Here is a 19,788-nt window from a genome sequence, read left to right as displayed (position 1 = left end):
TAAGACAGATCCCTCCCTGCCTCGGAGGACTAATTAAAGACCCCTCACGTGCCCGCCCATGGGAAAGGATGATGAATCCCTAGTCTTGGTATGAATGCAAACAATGGGGCAATTTAAACCCAGCGAGGTGGCTTTCCTGGAGGAGAGACAGCACATGCCAATGCCCTGCGGCTGGTGGGAGTGTGGATGCTGGAGGAGCAGTGAGGAGGCCAATGTGGCTGGAGCAAAGTGTGCAGGAGGCCGTCAGGGGCCAGATCCTGTAAGGCCAGGGGGCCACAGCCAGAGGTCTGGCCTTGACCTCAAGGGCCACGGGGAGCCATTGCAGGTTTAGCAGAGGCATGTTGATGTCAGATTTGCATTTTAGAGGTTTCTTCTGTTAGCTGGGGGTACAGAGTGGACATGGGGCGACTAGCAAGGTGGGCGCCATTGTCTGGGTAAGGGGATGACACACCCTTACCACTTGGATGGTGGGTGCAGTCTTCGCTGGGGTACAGAGGGGCATGTCTTCAGGTCCTCAGCCCGATCCCTAACCCCTCTCTCTGTGGTGTCCCCCCTTCCAGTGCTGCGGTGCCTGGGGATCCCCAGCCGAGTCGTGACCAACTACAACTCGGCCCATGACTCGAACAGCAACCTGCTCATCGAGTACTTCCGCAACGAGTTTGGGGAGTTCGAGGGTAACAAGAGCGAGATGATCTGGTGAGGTGGGGCCCAGGTTACGGGGAGGGCCCTGTGGTCTCCAGGAGAGGAGATCTGGGAAGGCTTCTCAGAGGAGGTCACATTTGAATTGGGTTTCAAATCTGAACAGAGTTTGCACGAGGGGGAAACAGGGTGTGGGGAGGGCTCTCCAGGCAGCGGGAACAGTATGAGCAAAGGCCAAGAGGAGAAAAGTCAGCGCGATGCGTGGATGGCCTCAGGGAGTAGCGTTGTCGGGATTCTGGAGGCCAGGACAGGGGGCCGGGGCCTCCAGTGGCAGCGGCTGTCACCTCACCCAAGGCTTCCAACTGGGAGCGGGACAGGCTGACCACCTTGGAGCAGGTCTGGAGGGAGAGACCGGAGGTGGGGTGTGGTCCAGGCGGCTGGGGATGAGGCCTGAACCAAGGCACAGCCTGTTTCCAGAGGCTGGAAAAGAAGGGACGGGGCTGAGAAATTAGGAGGAAACCTCACTGAACATCAGGAGCCACTGAAAGGGTCGGGCGGTGGGAGAGGCATTGAGAATGACACTCAGTGCAGGAGTGAGCACCTGGCCAGGGCCCACAGAGGGAAGAGCAAAGAGGAGTGTCAGGGGGCCAGGTGGGCCCAGCTGAGGACGAGGCGAGTGTGGACGGTGGGGAGGGGATGAAAGCCTGAGTGTGAGTCCTGGCCAACGTTCTGCTTCCCAACAGGAACTTCCACTGCTGGGTGGAGTCGTGGATGACCAGGCCCGACCTGCAGCCGGGCTATGAGGGGTGGCAGGCCCTCGACCCCACGCCCCAGGAGAAGAGTGAAGGTGGGTAGGTGTGTCCTCATTGCCTAGATGAGGAAACTGAGGCTCAGAGAGCACGAGTCAGAGTCCCTCCGCTGGAGAGCACAGGGCTGGCATTCTAACCCAAGCCTGGCTGACCCCGAAGGTCACTGACTGGCCCGTCTAATGTGGGGGCCTCACTGATGTAATATGAAACGTCACCCCTGCCTGCTGTGGAAAACAGAAAGTAGGGAGACGCATAAAGAAAATATCAAATAGCAACTTGTCCTCTCCCTCCACACAAAGCATCGTTAACATTCTCACACAGTCACCTCCAATTATATGCTTGTTTGCATATGTGTGTGCAGGCGAGGAAGAGAGAACCACGGCAAAATTGGTGAAGCCAATTCATAGGACATAATACCTAGGGTTTACAAAGTCAACCAATTACACTGAAATAGAGTTATCAAAAAATGTTAAAAATAAATTTGTAATGTAATCGTATAGGTTTCATATAACAAGATCTAGTGGTAGAATTAATACATTAGGTCACTTGGTAGCAAGGATGAGCACAAACGTTATCTCCGATTATCTGTGACCACTATGAAGTGCTATGAAAGTATCTGTGGTTTTATGGGTGATGAGTCATAAGTGCAGCTAAGATTATGGTTTGCTGCTTCCACAGTCGAAGGAAATGCTGTCCCAGTACAGTGAAGAGAAAGGCCTCACCTTCCCCCATCCAAGTTCACGGACCCCTGAATTCTATTCGTTGCACCTTGGGGGTCTGTGGACTCCGGGTTAGGAGCTCTGGCTATATGTGGCCTTTCATGCTAGTTTATCCCTTTTCCGTATGTCATTAGCATTTCTCTACCAGGCAGTTTCTGTGATTTGAATTTGAATTTCGCGTTACTGTGTTCCATCAAATGGACGCACCATAATACAGTTACCCAGCCTCCAGTCCTCAACTTTCAGATGTGTGACCAGTCTGAGGCAGCTGTAAACCATGCTGAGATAAACATTGGCGCGGGTGTTGTACCAGACAGAGGCCCTGCCTTCTCAAATACGGCCAGCTGCGTGGCTCCCTCGGTTCCTTAGGGTGCTTTGGGATATCCTTCTATTTATCTATCACTTACATAGCACCTCGTATATGCAAATCCTCATTAGGGAGGTATAGATAGCATCCCCAACAGGAAACCGAGGCTCCGAGAAGGTAAGTAACTACTTCAACGTCACACAGCTAATAAGAGCTATGATTTGAGCCCTAAAAGCTGGGCTCCAGAGTCTCGATCCTTAATTCTTACCTATGATGCTTTCCTAGCAGTGGAGTCCCTGAGCCAAAGGGCTTTACGGCCTCGAACGTTTTGCCACGTGTGGGTGACTTGTGGAAGGTTTTGGAGGGTGCCATCCTACCCTCATCCCAGGTGCATGTCTGTCTCCTCTTCCCCCCAACCAGGGACATACTGCTGTGGCCCGGTTCCAGTTCGCGCCATCAAGGAAGGCGACCTGAGCCCCAAGTACGACGCCCCTTTTGTCTTTGCCGAGGTCAATGCCGATGTGGTGGAATGGATCCGGCAGGCGGACGGGTCCATGCACAAGTCCATCAACAACTCCATGATGGTGGGGCTGAACATCAGCACGAAGAGTGTGGGCCGTGACCAGCGCGAGGACATCACCCACAACTATAAGTACCCAGAGGGTAGGTGCCCAGAGCCTTCAACACTGCCTTGCAGATAAGCTGCCGGTTTTACCAGCCCGGCCTGTGTGTGTGTGTGTGTGTGTGTGTGTGTGTGTGTGTGTGATTTGGCAGTCTGCATACAATGACCTGTAGGTTACTCTCCGTTCCAAAGAATTCCTTAGGAACAGGTTATACTTACCAAACACACTGGAAGACGGTGGTAGAGGATAATTTGTTTAGGAAAATAATTCTATATTCCACAAAAGGATTCCATTTGGTCTTTAAGCCTCACTTTTTGGGGGGTTGGCTTGACTCAATAAAACTGAAGGGGGTGTCTGTTATATAGGAGAGGCATGCATCGTAACAAAAATGAATGATGTCCATGTTGTGTGTTAACAGCGCTTACCAGCAGTGGGACCTACAGCTGTAGATGGGCAGTTCCACACTTTTTCAACTCGAGAGGCTTGGAAATCCAGGGGGCCCGGGAGGAGGTTTCTGAAACTCAGTCGTGTTTATTTTTGCAGTAGTTCTCAGACAGCTGGGGAAGTGCGCAGGATGGTGGATGGGGAGGGGTGAGATGAAAGAGAAATGGACCAAGAGAGATTTAAAGATAAGATGGGTTCAATCAGGCACAAAAATAAGACTTCTTTCTGTTGCTAATGTTAAATCAGTAGGAGGAGGTGGGGGGAAGGATGTGGATTATTTTTAAAATTGGATCGGGCGCATCTGACAGCCAATCCAATACGATTGATGTTTCTAAGCATCTGCCCAGCACAGTGGGGCTCACAGGATGACGAGGAAACCAGACCCCGGCCCACATCTGGCCCGCACTGACTTTCCAGGGCTGGCCGGGGGTTGGGGGTCCCGTGGCCGTGCTCTGGGTGGAAAGGATAACACAGAAGGAAGAGGTGTTCCCGGGCCTCTGAAAGGTCTAGAGAGGATGGTTTGACAGGATGTCTTGCCTATCCCCACAGGGTCCCCAGAGGAGAGGGAGGCCTTCAGGAAGGCCAACAACCTGAACAAGCTGGCTGCTAAAGAGGAGACGGGGGTGGCCATGCGGATCCGCGTGGCCCGAAGCATGAAAATTGGCAGCAACTTTGACGTCTTTGCCCACATCACCAACAACACTTCGGAGAGCCACGCCTGCCGCCTCCTGCTCTGCGCTCGCACTGTCAGCTCCAACGGGACGCTGGGGCCGGTGTGCAGCTCCAAGACCCTGCTCGACCTTTCCCTGGAGCCCGATTCCGGTAAGGCCCTTTGTTCCTGGATCAGTTATTGACCACAGACTGACGTGCTAGGAAGGGCCCTGCGCCCTGAGCGTGTGCCGTTTACCTCCCCATTTTCCAGGGGAGAAGACGGAGCACAGAGTGGTTAAGTCACTTTCTCAAGACCACACAGTCGGGATGTGGCAGGACTGAGACTCGAACCTGTGCTGTCAGCAGCTACACTGCTTTGTTCCATCTCATGTTCTCGGACTCCGACTGCTTTCCCAGACTCTCAACTGCTCTCTCCCTGCTAATTCCTTTCTTCTGTCTCCAGCAACTCCCACACCCAGGAGCCTCTCTCCTCTGGAGGTTCCCAACCCCTGAGAGAAGAGGTTCTAGACCAGCGGTTCTCAACCTGTGGGTCGCGACCCCTTTAGCGGTCGAACGATCCTTTCACAGGGGTCGCCTAAGACCATCCTGCATATCAGATATTTACATTATGATTCATAACAGTAGCAACATTACAGTTATGAAGTAGCAACGAAAATAATTTTATGGTTGGGTCACAACATGAGAAACTGTATTTAAAGGGCCAGAAGGTTGAGAACCACTGTTCTAGACCAACGCTAAGGCCATGTGGCTGCTGAGCACTTGACATGCCGCTGGCGCAACTGCGGAACTGAAGTTTCCATTTCACTTTGTAAACAGCCGTGTGTGGCCAGAAGCTGCCACATCGGACAGTGTAGCTATCGTGGTGACAGGAGAAACGGTCCAGTCCGCTGCGGAGAGAAGGTTTTCCTCCTGGCCCTGATTGTCTCCTCATAAATGTTTAGCCCTAGCGCCTGTCCCGTCCACCCTGTAAGGCAGACCCCCTTCCCTTCCCTCCTTAGTTCCATGTCTCCCCTGTTTTGGGGTAAAATAATGTCAGTAGATGACCCAGCCCTCAGCCCTGGGCAGAGCCTCTGCCTGCAGGGTCATCTCCTTGGTCCCTTTTGTTGCCCAGTTTTGTCGCCATGCCGGGTTGTCTTCCTTAAGAAGGGGTCATCTGGGGCTGGGCCTTGAGGGATGCATAGGAGTTCACTTTGGAAAATGGGCAAATAAGCCTGAGACCCTGAGAGGGGTTGTGGCCGCTGCTGAGGTCACTTGGTAAGGCGGCACAGAGCCCTCCTCCCCCCGCCCAGCAGCCCAGTCCTGCCTTTTGCATTAGGAGCCAGAGGCATGAGAAGGGCAGAGCGGTCATGGAGCTGGGAGAGGACCTGGGGGCAGTGGAGTGAGACACTGATGGTCCTCTGAGGGTCCTTCTGGCTGAACCTCCGTGTCCCCCTCAGAGACAGGAGAGTCGTGACCTGATAGTGTGGGACTGTCTGGCCAGGAAGAGGCGGGCACACCGTACCCACTTCATACCTGGGACTATGCTAGTGCGCAGAGCTGCGCGAGGCCCGGAGCGCTCTGTGTTGATGCAGGGGGCCCTCCCTCTCCTCTTGCCTGTCAGCCCGCACGTTTCCTTTCCTTCAGCCCTTGGCCCCGTGGGCTGGCGTGTGGGGCACAGCCATCCAGGTGCTAGGGAGGCCTGTCTGTGTTTCAGGCCGGGGGTCTATGAGACTGACAGTGCCACCTCCTGGTTTTGTCTCGGGAACCACATGGGCACTCCTGGAGCCGCATGTCCAGAGCAGACGCTCGGTCAGGGTCCCTGAGCAGGGCCAAGCCCTCCGGACAGAGTCACTTGGCACTAGGGCTGGGGTCCCCACACTTACACTGTTGAAAGATGCATTCTGAGGCCAGACTGGCTTTGCATGTGGCCACTACCACCGCCTAAATGTATGACCTTGGGCAGGTGGCCACGCTGCCTGAGCCGCAACCCATACTCACCCGTTAATTGGAGCAACAACATGCCCACCTAACGGGCCCCTGTGAGGACGTGTGCTCAGGTGCTCAGGAGCCGGCTGGAAAGTGTAAAGTGGTGCCGGGTGTGGGGGGCCTTCACTCCTCGCTGAGCAGAAGTGCAAACAGGAGTGGGAGGCGAGAAGCCCCGGGCCTTTCCTGATCACCTGCTGTGCCAGGTCGTGGTCTCCGTGCTGGGCGAAGTGGGGCCTGAGCCCTGCAGCCCTGGATGGCACGGCAAGGACCCAGCTTGGCCCTAAGCATCCGGGCCCTACGTGTCAGGTGTGTGGGGTGTCAGAACACCCAGTTCTGCTGACGGGCTGTGGGTGCCGGGGTGTTTCTCTTCTCCATCCCAGGCCTCAGGTTCCCCGTTTGGACAAAGTCTGATTCATCTTTGTAGAGCCCTTTGGCCCACTTGTTAGGATGCATTCATGTCATTTCCTTCTTGGGCTCGGGACCACTTCAAAGGGAGGAAGTGTCCTTCCTGGGATGTGTGGCAAGACGTGAACTTCAGCCTGGACCAGGGATAATGATTTCCTCCCGGGCCTCTTTGCCGCCCAGACGCCATCGGGCCCACGGAGCACTGTTCCGGAGAGCCTCCCACCAAGCCTGTTGCTGTTTCTCCTCATCCTGGGGATGTGTTCGCAACAGGGGGTCATGGACCCACAAGGGCACAGCCTGCAGGGAGTGGGCAGAGGACGGTATCCTCAGGCTGCGAGGCGGAGCTAATCCAGGTGCCCGGGGGCCTCCAGTGCCAAGCTCAACCTGAGGCAGATCCTGTGACTCTTGAAAACCCCACACTTTGGCTGAGTTGCGCATGATTCTCGGAAGATAAGATCTGGGGGATTTCCATGTGCTAATGGACAGGAAGCTGGGCCTAGGACAGCAGAACAGAATTCAGTCGCCCCCACCCCTGCCTCCTTGCCCTGCTGCTTCTCTCCCTCCCCTTCCTGCCCCTCCCTGTCTCTCTCTCTCCTCCCTCACCCCTCCCGGTGGTCACCGGGAATGCAGCCCATTGGTGATCACGCCTGCCCACAGCACCCTCCAGAACAGGCAAATCATTAAGGAATGACTGAAACCACCGGACAAGTTTCCTTCTCTCGGCCAGCACCTGGCCCGAGGCCAAGGCCGTGGTCCCTGCCGTGGTCCCTGCGGCAGAAGGCAGTTCTCGAAGGTCCAACCCCACCCGGTTCAGCCTCCTGGAAAAGTCAACAGTTGGGCCGTGTCCTCGAAGCTCCTGGACGACAATGTTCCCTTTCTTTCCTGTGGAGTTGGTCAGACTTTCCACTCTGCCCCACCAGGAATTTTCACTCCTTTTGGTCCCTTTTGGCGGAGGATTTGCTTTTCTTCCCCTAATGCCATCTGATCAGAGGCTGGGGCAGATCCACCCTGGGAATGAATGGCTGGAGGGCTGGGCACACGGAGGCAGCATTTTCCAAAGGGTGGGATGTGGGCCATCAGTGTGAGAAAGTGACTCTCTCAGCTCTTCACGCTCCTTCAGATGACCTCACGGGGGACGTCGCAGTGGGTGCTAACGGGTCTTAGCATCCCAACCCTTGCTAATCTCCCTTTTGAACAGTAAGCTCAGGTCTCAGGCTGAGAGCCCTTAGCCGACAAGATAACTCACCGGAATTGAATAAGCATGACTTAGCTGGTATTTATTTTTACCAGTTACCTTCTATTTATGGTAAATGAGACTGGTTTGCTGCAAATGATGATGAAAAATTTCCCTGGTTAGAATAGGCTAGAAAATATAAATGAGTGGACTGAAAGAAAAATAATGAGCAAAGAATTAGGATACTCTCCGATGTGTGAAAAATCGTGAATGGCTGGAGATTGGGAAATGCTGGTCTAGTGGGGGGAGGAAGGGGCCAGATGGCAGAAAAAGAGGCACCAGCATCTCCTGTCAGGGACGATGGAGAGAGGCACTGGGGTGATGATGGAGCCAGGGACCCTCCCTCCAGCGATCCTGTGTGGCAGGGGAGGCCCAAGAAACAGGGATCTGTCCAAGGCTCCCTGTGACCAATGGGACAAGCAGGGCCTGGCTCAGGCTTGCGTATTCTCAGTCCTGTGTCCTTTCCCCTGCTCTTTCCTGCCCCCTACAGGCCTCAGTGTTCTTGTCAGAATAATGGGCTGACAATCACACTTGGTTTCTCTGCAGTGGGAGGGGTGACCCTGGTTCCTTCTCTCTTACTCCCGCATTGCTGTGTGGCTTTTGCTCTGAAAGGACCTCTCGTCTTAGCGCTGCCAGCGTTAAAGGTGCCGATTGTCTGGGGAAACAAGAGGCAGCAGAAAAAACAGAGAGAGGAGGTCATCTTCCCAGGCTCACACAGCCCGTCATTGGCCAACCAGGGCCAGGTCTCCTGATCTGAGCCCCTACGGGCAGGAGTGTTTCTTCGTCTATCAAATGGCACAGTCTTACCGACCTCATGGGGGAAAGCGAGGTCCTGACTGGCCGAGTGACTTGCCCAGCATCCCTGTGAGCAAAGGGGGGGAGGCAGGATCAGCACCAGGCCTGTCAGAGCTCCAGGCCTTCCCCTACCAGCTGTTTTACTTCCCCTGCCCACCTCCTCCCTGGGCACCCTGGAGCCAGGGCAGGCAGGAGAAAGGCCTGGGATCTGCCCAGCCATCCTCCCGCTGTGTGAGCTCGAGCACATTCCTTGCCCTCTCTGCGCTGGTGGAAATGCAAGAGGAGAGGTGTCTTGGTCATTAAGTGTGCTCTCGCCTCCCCCCTGCAGAGAAAAGCATCTCCCTTCCAGTCCTCTATGAGGAGTACTGTGGCTACCTGACGGAGTCGAACCTCATCAAGGTGCGGGGCCTCCTCATCGAGCCAGCTGCAGACACCTACCTGCTGGCCGAGAGGGACATCTATCTGGAGAATCCAGAAATCAAGATCCGGGTAAGGGGCTGGCTGGGCAGGGTCCCAGGGCAAGCCCAGAGCTGGGAGAGGGCAGGCCTCGTGCACCTGCATCCCTGCACCCTCAAGCTCGTTGACACTTCAGGGATCCTCATCAAAAGCATCACGAAGCCAAAAGAATTTGGGCCTCATGTAGCCTCTAGGAGTGAATCTTAGAATCTCAGCGTGGTAGAGTCATGGCATTTAGGGATCTCAGAGTCATGGACCCTTAAAAGCTAGCCTCCGAAGGCTAGATCCCCAGAGCCTGGGACCCTGGTGGGACAGGGAGCGTGGGGAAGTCAAGGGCATAGACTCTGAAGTCTGGCTGCCTGGCTTTGTGGCTGGGTGGCCCTGGGCATACTTCTCTGCCCCTCCGTGCCTCAGTTTATTCATCTTAAGGTGGGCGTTATAAGGATTAAATGTGCATCCACAAGAAGCACATAGAACCTATACAGTGCATTGTAAGTGCCCAATAAAAACTGACTATTGTCACCATCATCATTGTCATCGTAGTGATTGACTTCAAGGAGCCACTCAGGACCCCAAATGCAGCAGTTACGAATAAATGGTGAAGAGCAGAGCGTGAGGGAGTGAGCACTGTGTGCCAGATACTCTGCTAGGAGCTTGCACGTTATTTGCTCGTTATTTGCACGTTATCCTTATGAGAACCTGCAGCCAGGCATTTCTCTCCCGTGAAGAAACCAAGGCTCAGAGAGGGTAGTGACTTTCGGGGTCACACAGCGAGGAATGGGCAGAGATCGGCTGGCTCCAAAGCCTGTGATCCTCTCACTCTAGGCCCTGGAACAAGGGAGAGTAGAGCCGCTCTGGGTTGTGTGGCGCCTCCCTGTAGCTCCATGAAGGAGGCCGGGCCGGGATCATCACCTGTGTTTTCCAGATGGGGAAACTGAGGCACGGAGGTCAGGAGTGAGAGTGGCAGGATGGGCATGGCTGTGTCCAGCAAACATTGGGCCAAATTGCAGCAAAGACCGGGATGGCCCAGCCGGGACCCTGCTTGCCCTGGAGGGGTTCTGGGCCCCTCCCTCAATGCTGTCCCTTACATCTGCCTGTGCCCTGCCCCAGATCCTGGGGGAGCCCAAGAAGAACCGCAAGCTGGTGGCCGAGGTGTCCCTGCAGAACCCGCTCACCGAGCCCCTGGAGGGCTGCACTGTCACTGTGGAGGGGGCTGGCCTGACCGAGACACAGAAGACCGTGGACATGTAAGTGTCGGTCACTCCAGCCTGGGGACTGGGAGCCGAGGGCAGATGCTGATGGGGGCAACACACTCCGGCCCATAACCCCTCCTCTCATCCATACACCTACCCACCCCTGCCTGAGTACCCCTGGGGCAGAGTCCCCCCCTCTCATCCTCTCAACACCCACACCCCTGTGTTCCATGCATGTGTCTCACAAACCGGAACAATTACACATCCTGTTACTAAACACCTGCCCCAACGCACAGGCCCTCACATAAACACAGGCATCTGCACCCTGAGTGTCTACACGTGTGTCCTAGATGCACATATGAGCACATACACTTTATTATTGTAATGTAACTTACATACAGTAAAGAACCCAAATCACACATGTACAGCTCAATGCATTTTCACGAATGTGGTCACCTGAGCACACCCCCTCTTACCGCAAGCACACCATCCACTTCCATGTGTGCATGAGCGCACACACACACACACACACACACACACACACGCACACACACACGCACACCCCTCTATACAAAGCAGGCTGCCCAGGCCCCGGAGAGCAGTGGATCCATTTATTACTATCATTATTGTCAGCATTAAGCTGTACAGAGGCTCTGTGCTAAGTTCTCTGTATCCACACGTCATTCTGGCCTGACCCCTCCGTGGACACTGGGCTTGGCATCTCCTCAGCCTCCTCCTCTCTCTCCACAGCCCAGACCCCGTGGAGGCGGGGCAGGAAGTCAAGGTCAGAGTGGACCTGCTGCCTGTCCAAGTGGGCCTCCACAAGCTGGTGGTCAACTTCGACAGCAACAAGCTGAAAGCCGTGAAGGGCTACCGGAACGTCATCATTGGCCCCCCCTAAGGGCTCCCGTGCCCAGCTCCATCTCAGCCAGCCCACAGCCCCCAACTTGATCCCCAATCTTTATCCCAAGCTAATGAGGAAAATGGGCCCCAGACCCACCTTGTCCCCTGAGCCTGGTTCCCACCCCCTTACCCATGAGCGATGTTCTGTGCCTCCACAGTGGGGTTGACTGGGCTTGGGATGGAGAAAAAGAGACCCACGCCTCCCCCTCCAGCCCAGATGCCATTTGGAAAGCACCTGACCACCCACCACACTGTCTGATCTATACCGCAGTCCCTTGGAGCAAAAATGAGACTATGAGATAGTCACCAGAGTTGGCTGGGTCAAGGAACTCCACACCCTAGTGTGTCCTGTGCCCCTTCCCCAGACTGTGCCCAGGCCCCAGAGGTCCTTGGGAGAGCCAGCACAGGTAGAGATGGGGAGGGTCCCAGGTGCAGGACAGGCTTGAGCTCCTCCCACATCCCAGAAGCTCTGGCCCGCAGCTCCCCCACCCTCCTCACGATTGTGAAGCCCCTACGTGCAGGTGCCTCCTGTACTAGCTGGTACTCTCGTGGCTGCCAACCCGTTTAATCACCACTGGAAACTGCAGAATGGGAGCTGATTTCTCAAGGAGGAGACTGGGCCTCGGAGAAGGGAGGTGGCCCGTGCGCACAGGCGGGCTTGTGGGTATTCCAAAGGCTGGGTAATGTGAAGGCCTGGGGATGGAGCACAGGCCTCTGACTCCGAGTCCAGCGCCCTGTTCTTGCCACCAGCCCTCACCTGAGAGTGTCAGAGAGGCCATCTGGGACCTGATCCAAAAGGTCCCAGGTCGGGTGAGGAAGTGGGAAAGGCTTGGGAGCGGTCGGAGCCCCAGGTGCGGCCAGCCGCTGCCTTCCCCTCTCTGGGCCTTGCTGTCCTCACCTCCGAGGCCCTCTCAGCTCTCCTGATGCCGCGTATGACCCAGCAAGTCCTACTCCCTGGCTGCACAGAGCTTAGGCCACGTGCCCAGGTGTTTCTAAGAGTGAAACCATGACCAGGACCACCGCTCTGCCCCAGCCTATCCAGGCCCCACATGTGTGCCCAGGCACCTTCCATCAGACCCCAGTCCCAAGGGAAAAGAGCCCCAGAGGCCCCTGTCCTACCCATGAGCCTCCCCACCGCAATGTCTAGACTTCACAAGAGCCTTAGCTGCCTGTGCTGCTCACTAACAGAGAGGGTCCGCACTCAGCCGCCCCCTCTTTGCAGGACCGGGGCCCTGGAACACAGCTCAGAGAGCTATGAGCTGTCATCTCTGGCTTAATCCCCCACACTCTCCATGTGACTAAGGTCTCCCTAGGGCTGGAGGAGGGAAAAGGGAGCATTCTCCGTCTGGAGTGGGGTCCCAGCCAAACAGGGTCCCCAAAAGCCCAGCGAGGGCCTCGGGGAGAGTCACGCTGATGCACTTAGAACTGGCTGCTTTGCACAGGGGAAGAGTCACAAAATGAGCCGACACATCTGTTTTATATACTGCTCTGTTTCTCTATGGTTTTATACACGCTTTGGGGTTCCAATCAGGCAGTAGATATGCTTTTGAGCCACAGGGAGCGAGCACTGAAATAAAAGAGTTTATTTTGCACATTCAAATAAGGTCCGTCTGGTTCTTTTCATGCTTTTGAGGAGGGTGAGTGGGTGAGCTCATTCACATTGGGACCAGCCAGGTCCAAACTTGACTGGCATTCAAGGCTCTCCAGCCTCTTTCTCAAACAAAACATGTTTGGGCCACAATGAACTTCCTGTATCTCCCCAACCCTGAGTACTTGCCAACTTCTTAGCTTTTGCAAGTCTAGTTCCCTGAACCTCGTGTCCTTCCCCTTCCTTGCTCGTCTTATGCACTCCTTCTCATCCCCTAATGCTTACTTAACTCTGTGAGGCCTTCACAGATTTCTCCTCAGGCCCCCAGAGCCCTGAAACGTGGACCAACTCAAACATTTATCAGTGAGTTTTCGTTCCTTGTTGGTATATCTGTCCCCTTTCCATTCTATGCGACGTTCTCAGGGGCAGAGACCACGTTTCTCTTAAATCAGTGGTTCTCAACCTTCCTAATGCCGCGACCCTTTAATACAGTTCCTCATGTTGTGGTGACCCCCAATTTCATTGTTACCAATTGAAGCATAGTGATTAATCACAAAAACAATATGTAATTATATATGTGTTTTCCGATGGTCTTAGGCGACCCCTGTGAAAGGGTCGTTCAACCCCCAAAGGGGTCGCGACCCACAGGTTGAGAACCGCTGTCTTAAATAGACATTAATAAATACTGAATTGGTAAATCAAAGTATTTGAACTCAGCTCTCATAAAACCAGTGCCGTCCAAAAGAAATGTAACATAAGCCACATTAAAAAGAGTAAAGAGCCCTGCCAGTGTGGCCCAATGGTTGAGCATCGGCCTATGAACCAGGAGGTCATGGTTTGATTCCGGTCTGGGCGCATGCCCAAGTTGTGGGCTCAATCCCCAGTATGAGACGGGCATCAGTGATTCTCTCTCATCATTGATGTTTCTATCTCTCCCTCTCCCTTCCTCTCTGAAATCAATAAAAATATACTTAAAAAATAGACACAGGTGAAATACACTTTATCTAATATGTCCAAAATATTGTTACTTCATCACGTAACCAATATGAAATTCATTAGTGAGACACTTTACATTCTTACTTTCACACACTGTCTTTGAAATGTGGTGTAGAGTTCACGCTGACAGCTGTCTCCATTCAGACTGGCTGCATTTCAAGTCTCCATGGCCACAGGTGGCTACTGGCTACCATAGTGGATGGGTGGATGGTGCCATGTCAGACTGTGACTCCAGGAGTGTGGGGACTTGGTCATTCACCTCATTCCCCACTAATGTTTGTTGACTGAATAGATGATAGAAGACAGTCTCCGGTCCTCAGGGAACCCCTGTTGAAAGACATGACGTGCTCCTAACAATAAATCCAGATAAATGAATCCCGTTATCCAGGTGCTGAATCCTTCTGTTCCTTGCACGCTACACCCTGGCTCTGGCCTGGACTGCTGAGCATTTCACCAGTTACTAACTTACTGGAAACAGAAACCACTAGCCACTTCAGGAGCGAGTTCTTTGGGGAAACTGATGGCCCAGGCATCTGAAAGGTGGAAGAGCACAGAGAGGAGTGTCACCCAGAAATCGGGAAGGAGCTGCCACCTGGACGGAGCCCCGGAGCCCATCAGTCCGCACCACCTCGCGGCTGGAGGGGTTGTCACTGCGGCCCTGGTGCCGACAGAACTGCTGGGGTCTACAAAGCCTGCCCAAGTCCTCCTGCCTTCTCCCCACTGGCAGAACCTATGCAGAAACTAGTTGGCCAGGGACTCTGGAAAGTATTATTTCCAGGCTCCAGCCCCCTGAAAACAGAGATGGCTAGGCAACTGGGGATGGAGGAGGGGATGGAGTTGAGTAGCTGATACTTATCGCTGCTTCCTCTGAGAAGAACACCCTTCCCATGATCTCCACCTTGGAACTCTTACTCAGCCTTCAAAACCCTCCTCCTCTGTGAAGCCTTCCTGGACTGCAGCCAGTGCTTCAACCTCTGGCTCCCCTCAGCACATTGTAAAAGCCCATTGCCACACTCCGCAGCCTGTTAGAACAGCTGTGTGTGCGCCCTATATTCTGGAGCGCCCTGAAGGCAGGGTAGGGCTCACACCCCTGAAAGGGGGCCACCAAGTGGACTCAGGACTGCCAACTCTGGCTCCCAGCTCTGACTGCCCACCCCCCACAGGGCAGGTCTGCCAATGCTAGACAGATTCAGAGGCCTCTCCTGAGCAGCCCCTAAGCCTGCTCCACCCCGGGGAGCCCACAAGCCAGGAGCCCAGGAAGGAGAAAGACCCTGCTGGTCGACAGAGAAAATGAACCTGAGATCCTGCTCGCCAAGCCAGATGTGAGGGCCGAGTCTGGGCCCCACAGGACAGTCCGTACGTGCACTGCCACAGCCAGCTCAGTGCTGCTGGGCCCCCTCCAAGCTCGGCTCACAGCCCTGGCACCAGGGGCCTGGGCTCTGGAGTCAAACAGACGCAGGATCAAAGCCTGGCTCTGCCACGGATTCACAGCACGGCTTCAGGCAGGTTCTCGGCCTCTCTGTGCCTCCTGGTCCTCCTCTGTTGAGTGAGGGTGAGATGGTGTCGGCTTTCATGGCCAACGTGCAGGTCCGGGAAAGTGGTGCACGGAAAACAGAGCTGCCCCCGGCACATGGCAGCCTTAATACCCGCCTTTTCTCAGGGTCAAGAACCGTCATGTGCACTGAGTCACTGACTCCTCAAACAGCCGAGTCATGTTTCCCCCCAGTTTATAGCTCTCACTGCAGAGCTGGACTTGAACCCAGGCTGCCTCCCGTCCCCAGAACACAGCCGAGCCCAGAGGAGGCCCAATGTCCACTGAATTCTCCTTCCCAAATGGTTCCAGAACACGTCGGGCAGAGGCCTCCGCACAGCCCTGGTGGCCATCGTGGTGTCTGATTGGGGCCATCTTCCCACCCCCAGAGTTCCTCTCCTCTCCAGCTGCTCTTGTTTGCCTAGGATGCCTGCCAGCTCACCCCTTGGCCTCAAGCCAAGTCCAGAATAACAGAATGTTGATAGAATCTAAGTAGGAGCAGCTGAGGGTAGAGGGCCAGGCTGCAGCCCCCTGGAGGCATGTGCGCCGTGAGGCCGGGACTGGGTCAGCGTGCTCTCCTGGCCTCCCTGCTTCCCTGCCCCACAGGCCCGGGCAGAGACCCAGAAACACACAACTGGTCAACTGTGAAGTCCTGTGTTCTGTTTTAATAGCTGAAATCCAAAGGGACCCATTAAAAGCAGAAAAGATGAAAAAAAAAAATGATGATGCATCATCCCTAGCCTTGGCTTAGTGGATAGAGCGTCCACCCGCAGACTGAAGGGTCCCGGGTTTGATTCCGGTCAAGGGCACGTACTTTGGTCTCAGGCTCGATCCCCAGCCCTGGTCGGGGCGCACAGGCAGGAGGCAACCAATTGATGTGTCTCTCTCACATCGATGTTTCTCTCTCTGTCTCTCCCCCTCCTTCCCACTCTCTCTAAAAATCAATGGAAAAATATCCTGGGGTGAAGATTAACAACAACAACAAAAAACGATGGCGTATCAGCCTTGAGCACACAGGATCTGTAATGGCACGCAGCACCGGGCCTCTCACAGACCTCAAGTGGAGCAGAGGCAACAGACACAAAAGACTATTCTCAACGAGTTCCGCTCACATGCAGTCCGTGAGCAGGCGGAACCCATCTGTGTGTGAGAAGTCGGGCCGTGTTTTCCCTGGCGGCGGGGAGGCGGGAATGGGATGGTTTGATTTTCTTCATCTGGGTGCTAGGTAAACAGGCACTCAGCCTGTGAAATGTGCCAACTGTATTGTTATATAATGGTCCTCTCTTTGTATGTCTGGTCTACTTCCATAAAATTTCAAAACATTTGGTTTTCGGCGGTTCTAAACTTATGTCCAGACGGGGGAGGGAGGAGAGGGGCTCAGCTCCAGAGTTCTCTCCATTCTTCTTCTGGGAGAGGGACCCCAGTAGGTACACCTCCAGGGATACTGTGAGGCTTAAACAAGATGTTACGCATGTAAACACGAGACTGCAGGGCTAGGGCTTGTGCGTCTCATTTGCTGTGAACAGCGTGAGGCACGTCCGTCAGCAATGAACACGTTGAATGAGTGAACATAAAGCTGGGCTTTTGTCATCTCAGCCAATCTTCAGAACAGGCCATAGAGAGGATCATCCCACTTCCCCACTGGGGAAACGAAGGTGCAGAGATGTCAGACAGCTCACTCGACATCACCCAGCAAGCCGATGGTGGAGCAGGAATTAGAATCCGTTGACCCTCTCAACCACAGCATCTCACAGAAAGAACTGGAAAGTGGAAGGGAGGACTTGATCCCCAGACCCCGGGCAATGGACATGGCAAGTCTTTCCTCATCAGCACCCCAGGGTCTGAGAAAGCCAGACTAGAAGCTGGGCTCATGAACAGTTACCGCATGACCCAGCAATTCCACTCCAGGTATACACCCAGCAGGAATGAAACCATGTGACCACACAAAAATGTGTACAGGAATGTTCATAGCAGCATTATTCATAGTAGCCAAAAAATCCATCAACTGATGAATGTATAAATAAAATGTAGTATATCCCATAAAACAAAATATTCAGCAATAACAATGAGTGAAGTACCAGTACACACTACAACATGGATGAACCTTGAAAACATTATACTCAATGAAAGAAGCCAGTCACAAAAAACCCCATGTTGCATAATTTCATTTATATGAAATATCCCAAAGAGGCAAATCTATATATATATAAGGCTAATATGCAAAGTGTCCCCTTGGGAGCTCGACTGGGAGACCGGGAGTTCGCTCACTCGCTATGATGTGCGCTGACCACCAGGGGCTGGGAATGAAGGGAGGTCCCAGCAGGCAGCTGGAAGGCCCCGATCGGCCCTGATCACCAGCCAGGCCTAGGGACCCTACCCATGTATGAATTTCGTGCACTGGGCCTCTAGTATATAGAGAAGAGAGTAGATTGGTGATTGCCTGGGGCTGGAGGGATTGAGGGACTGGGAGTGGGCAATGGCTTAGGGTATGGGTTTTTTTTTTGGGGGGGGAGGTAATAGCATTAAAGCAGATGGCCAGTGCGAGGTGAGATGTGCCAGGAGAGACAGGGCTCGGGATAATGGGACCAGCACGGCAGTCATGAACAGGGTGCCAGGCATCACCTGCACTAACTTGCTGGGCCCTCACAACATACTGTGAGCAGGAGCTGGCATTGCCTCCTCCACCCCGCAGGGAGGAAGCTGAGGCCCAGAGAGGTTACATGACATATCCAAGGTCACACAGCCAGAAAATAGTGGAGCCAGGACACCAACCAGGCAGGCTGGCTCCACAGCGTTTGCTCCTCACCTCCTGCTCTGTTGTCCTCTGTCACGTGACATGGGTTTATGAAATTAGAGGGTCTTTGACAAGGAAGTCAGAGAAGGCCTCTTTGAGAAGCTAATGAGAAAGCTGATCCCCTTAAGGAAGAGGAGTTAGGCCAGGAAAGTGGGGTGGGCGGGGAGCAGAGGTGGCGAGGGCCAGGCAGAGGCCATTTCCCAGGAAGCCGATGACGCGGAGCTCTGGGACCCTCACTTGCACAGCCGGCCACACAGGAGGGTCTGAGGCAGTTGCTGCGGCTCCAGGCAGGACCGGAGCCAGGTCGCTATCAGGAAGCATTTCCATGTAAGCGCTTCTGGGAGATCTCAGAAGAAAGGAATCTGAAGCTTGAAAATCCCCGGCAATTTGCTGTGATTTCTTTTCATATTCTTAATAAATATTCCCTTTTTAAAAATATATATATATTATTGATTTTTTACAGAGAGGAAGGGAGAGGGATAGAGAGTTAGAAACATCGATGAGAGAGAAACATCGATCAGCTGCCTCCTGCACACCCCCTACTGGGGATGTGCCTGCAACCAAGGTACATGCCCCTGACTGGAATCGAACCCGGGACCCTTCAGTCCGTAGGCCGACGCTCTATCCACAGAGCCAAACCGGTCAGGGCTAAATATTCACTTTTGTACCCAATTTTATATTCATCATTTTATATCCTTTTTCTTAAAGACGGTGCCCCCAAATTAAAATGAAAACCATGGTGTTTTAACGGCAATCATGAGCCAGGGTGCCAAGCGTCCTCCCACCAGAGTGGGTAAAATAAAGAGCCCACCCACAGTTTCAGTGGAGACATGGAACCAGGGACTGTCAGGAGAAGAGGGGAATGGAAGGACCACCTTGGAAAGCTATCCGCAGTATCTTCTCAAGCAGACGAACGTTCATTTCCTACGAGGCTGCAATTCCTCCTGTGATGTTTACCCAACAGAAATGCCGAGTCTATGTGTCCTCCGAAAACATGTGCAAGAATGTCCATAGCAGCTTTTTCTTACAATATCCCAGAGTTGAAAACAACCTGAACATCCAACGCTGGCAGGATGGTATGTACATTGCGGTATAGTCATTCAACATAACAGTATAAGAAGGAGAAAGGTCAAGCTGCAGCTATGTGCACGATTACTGGAATCTCACAAACACGTTCCACAGAAGATGCCAGACAGGGGAGCACACTGAATGGTTTTGTTCCTATGAAGTTCACCGCCAGGAAAAACTCCTCTATGATGTGAGAAGTCAGGGGTTACCGTCAGGGGTCGGGTAGCAACCGGAAGGGGAGCCAGGGGAGCAGCTGGGGGCTGGTAATGGTCTGATTCTTGAGCTGGGGTGCTGGTTCGCACGGCGTGTTCAGTTTGGGGAATTCATAGAGGTGTACGCTTACGGTGTGAGCCTTTTCTATATGCATGTTATACCTTAATGCGAATTTCCTCGATGTTATAAGCTTCAAGCCCCTGAAAACCTTGACGTTCCCCACCCCCACCCTTTAAAGACGTTTATAAGAGCCTAACTGATGACACACGCCGAGGAGCAAGATCTCCCATGCTCTCCGACCTGTCCTTGGGATCAGAGCGGGATTTGGGTTTATTCTTGTGAAGAGGTTTCCGCTGGAGGGAAGTGAGTGAAAGGTGATATGAGGGAGTAGCGGGGTGAAAGTGGGGACTTGGGCGTGGCTATGGAGAGCCCCA

The 19,788-nt window shown here is 53.9% G+C and overlaps 1 protein-coding gene across 2 annotated transcripts in view; it reads left to right on the top strand.

Moving 5' to 3' along the window:
* The window catches only part of TGM2 (transglutaminase 2), a 31,292-nt gene extending 18,525 nt beyond the window's left edge, over positions 1–12,767 (top strand). For both annotated transcript variants that reach the window (XM_006102018.3, XM_023743476.1), the window contains 7 exons: positions 561–696; positions 1,383–1,486; positions 2,895–3,137; positions 4,091–4,363; positions 8,941–9,101; positions 10,179–10,315; positions 11,012–12,767. In XM_006102018.3, coding sequence (XP_006102080.1) covers positions 561–696; positions 1,383–1,486; positions 2,895–3,137; positions 4,091–4,363; positions 8,941–9,101; positions 10,179–10,315; positions 11,012–11,162 — 1,205 coding nt within the window. In that variant the 3' untranslated portion in view covers positions 11,163–12,767. The remainder of the gene's footprint in view (positions 1–560; positions 697–1,382; positions 1,487–2,894; positions 3,138–4,090; positions 4,364–8,940; positions 9,102–10,178; positions 10,316–11,011) is intronic.
* Positions 12,768–19,788: the final 7,021 nt, after the last annotated feature.

The sequence above is a fragment of the Myotis lucifugus genome, unplaced genomic scaffold (assembly GCF_000147115.1).
Source record: "Myotis lucifugus unplaced genomic scaffold, Myoluc2.0 scaffold_393, whole genome shotgun sequence".
NCBI lineage: Eukaryota > Metazoa > Chordata > Mammalia > Chiroptera > Vespertilionidae > Myotis > Myotis lucifugus.
Note: the sequence above shows the minus strand (reverse complement) of the source record. Positions and strands in the feature narration are given on the sequence as shown.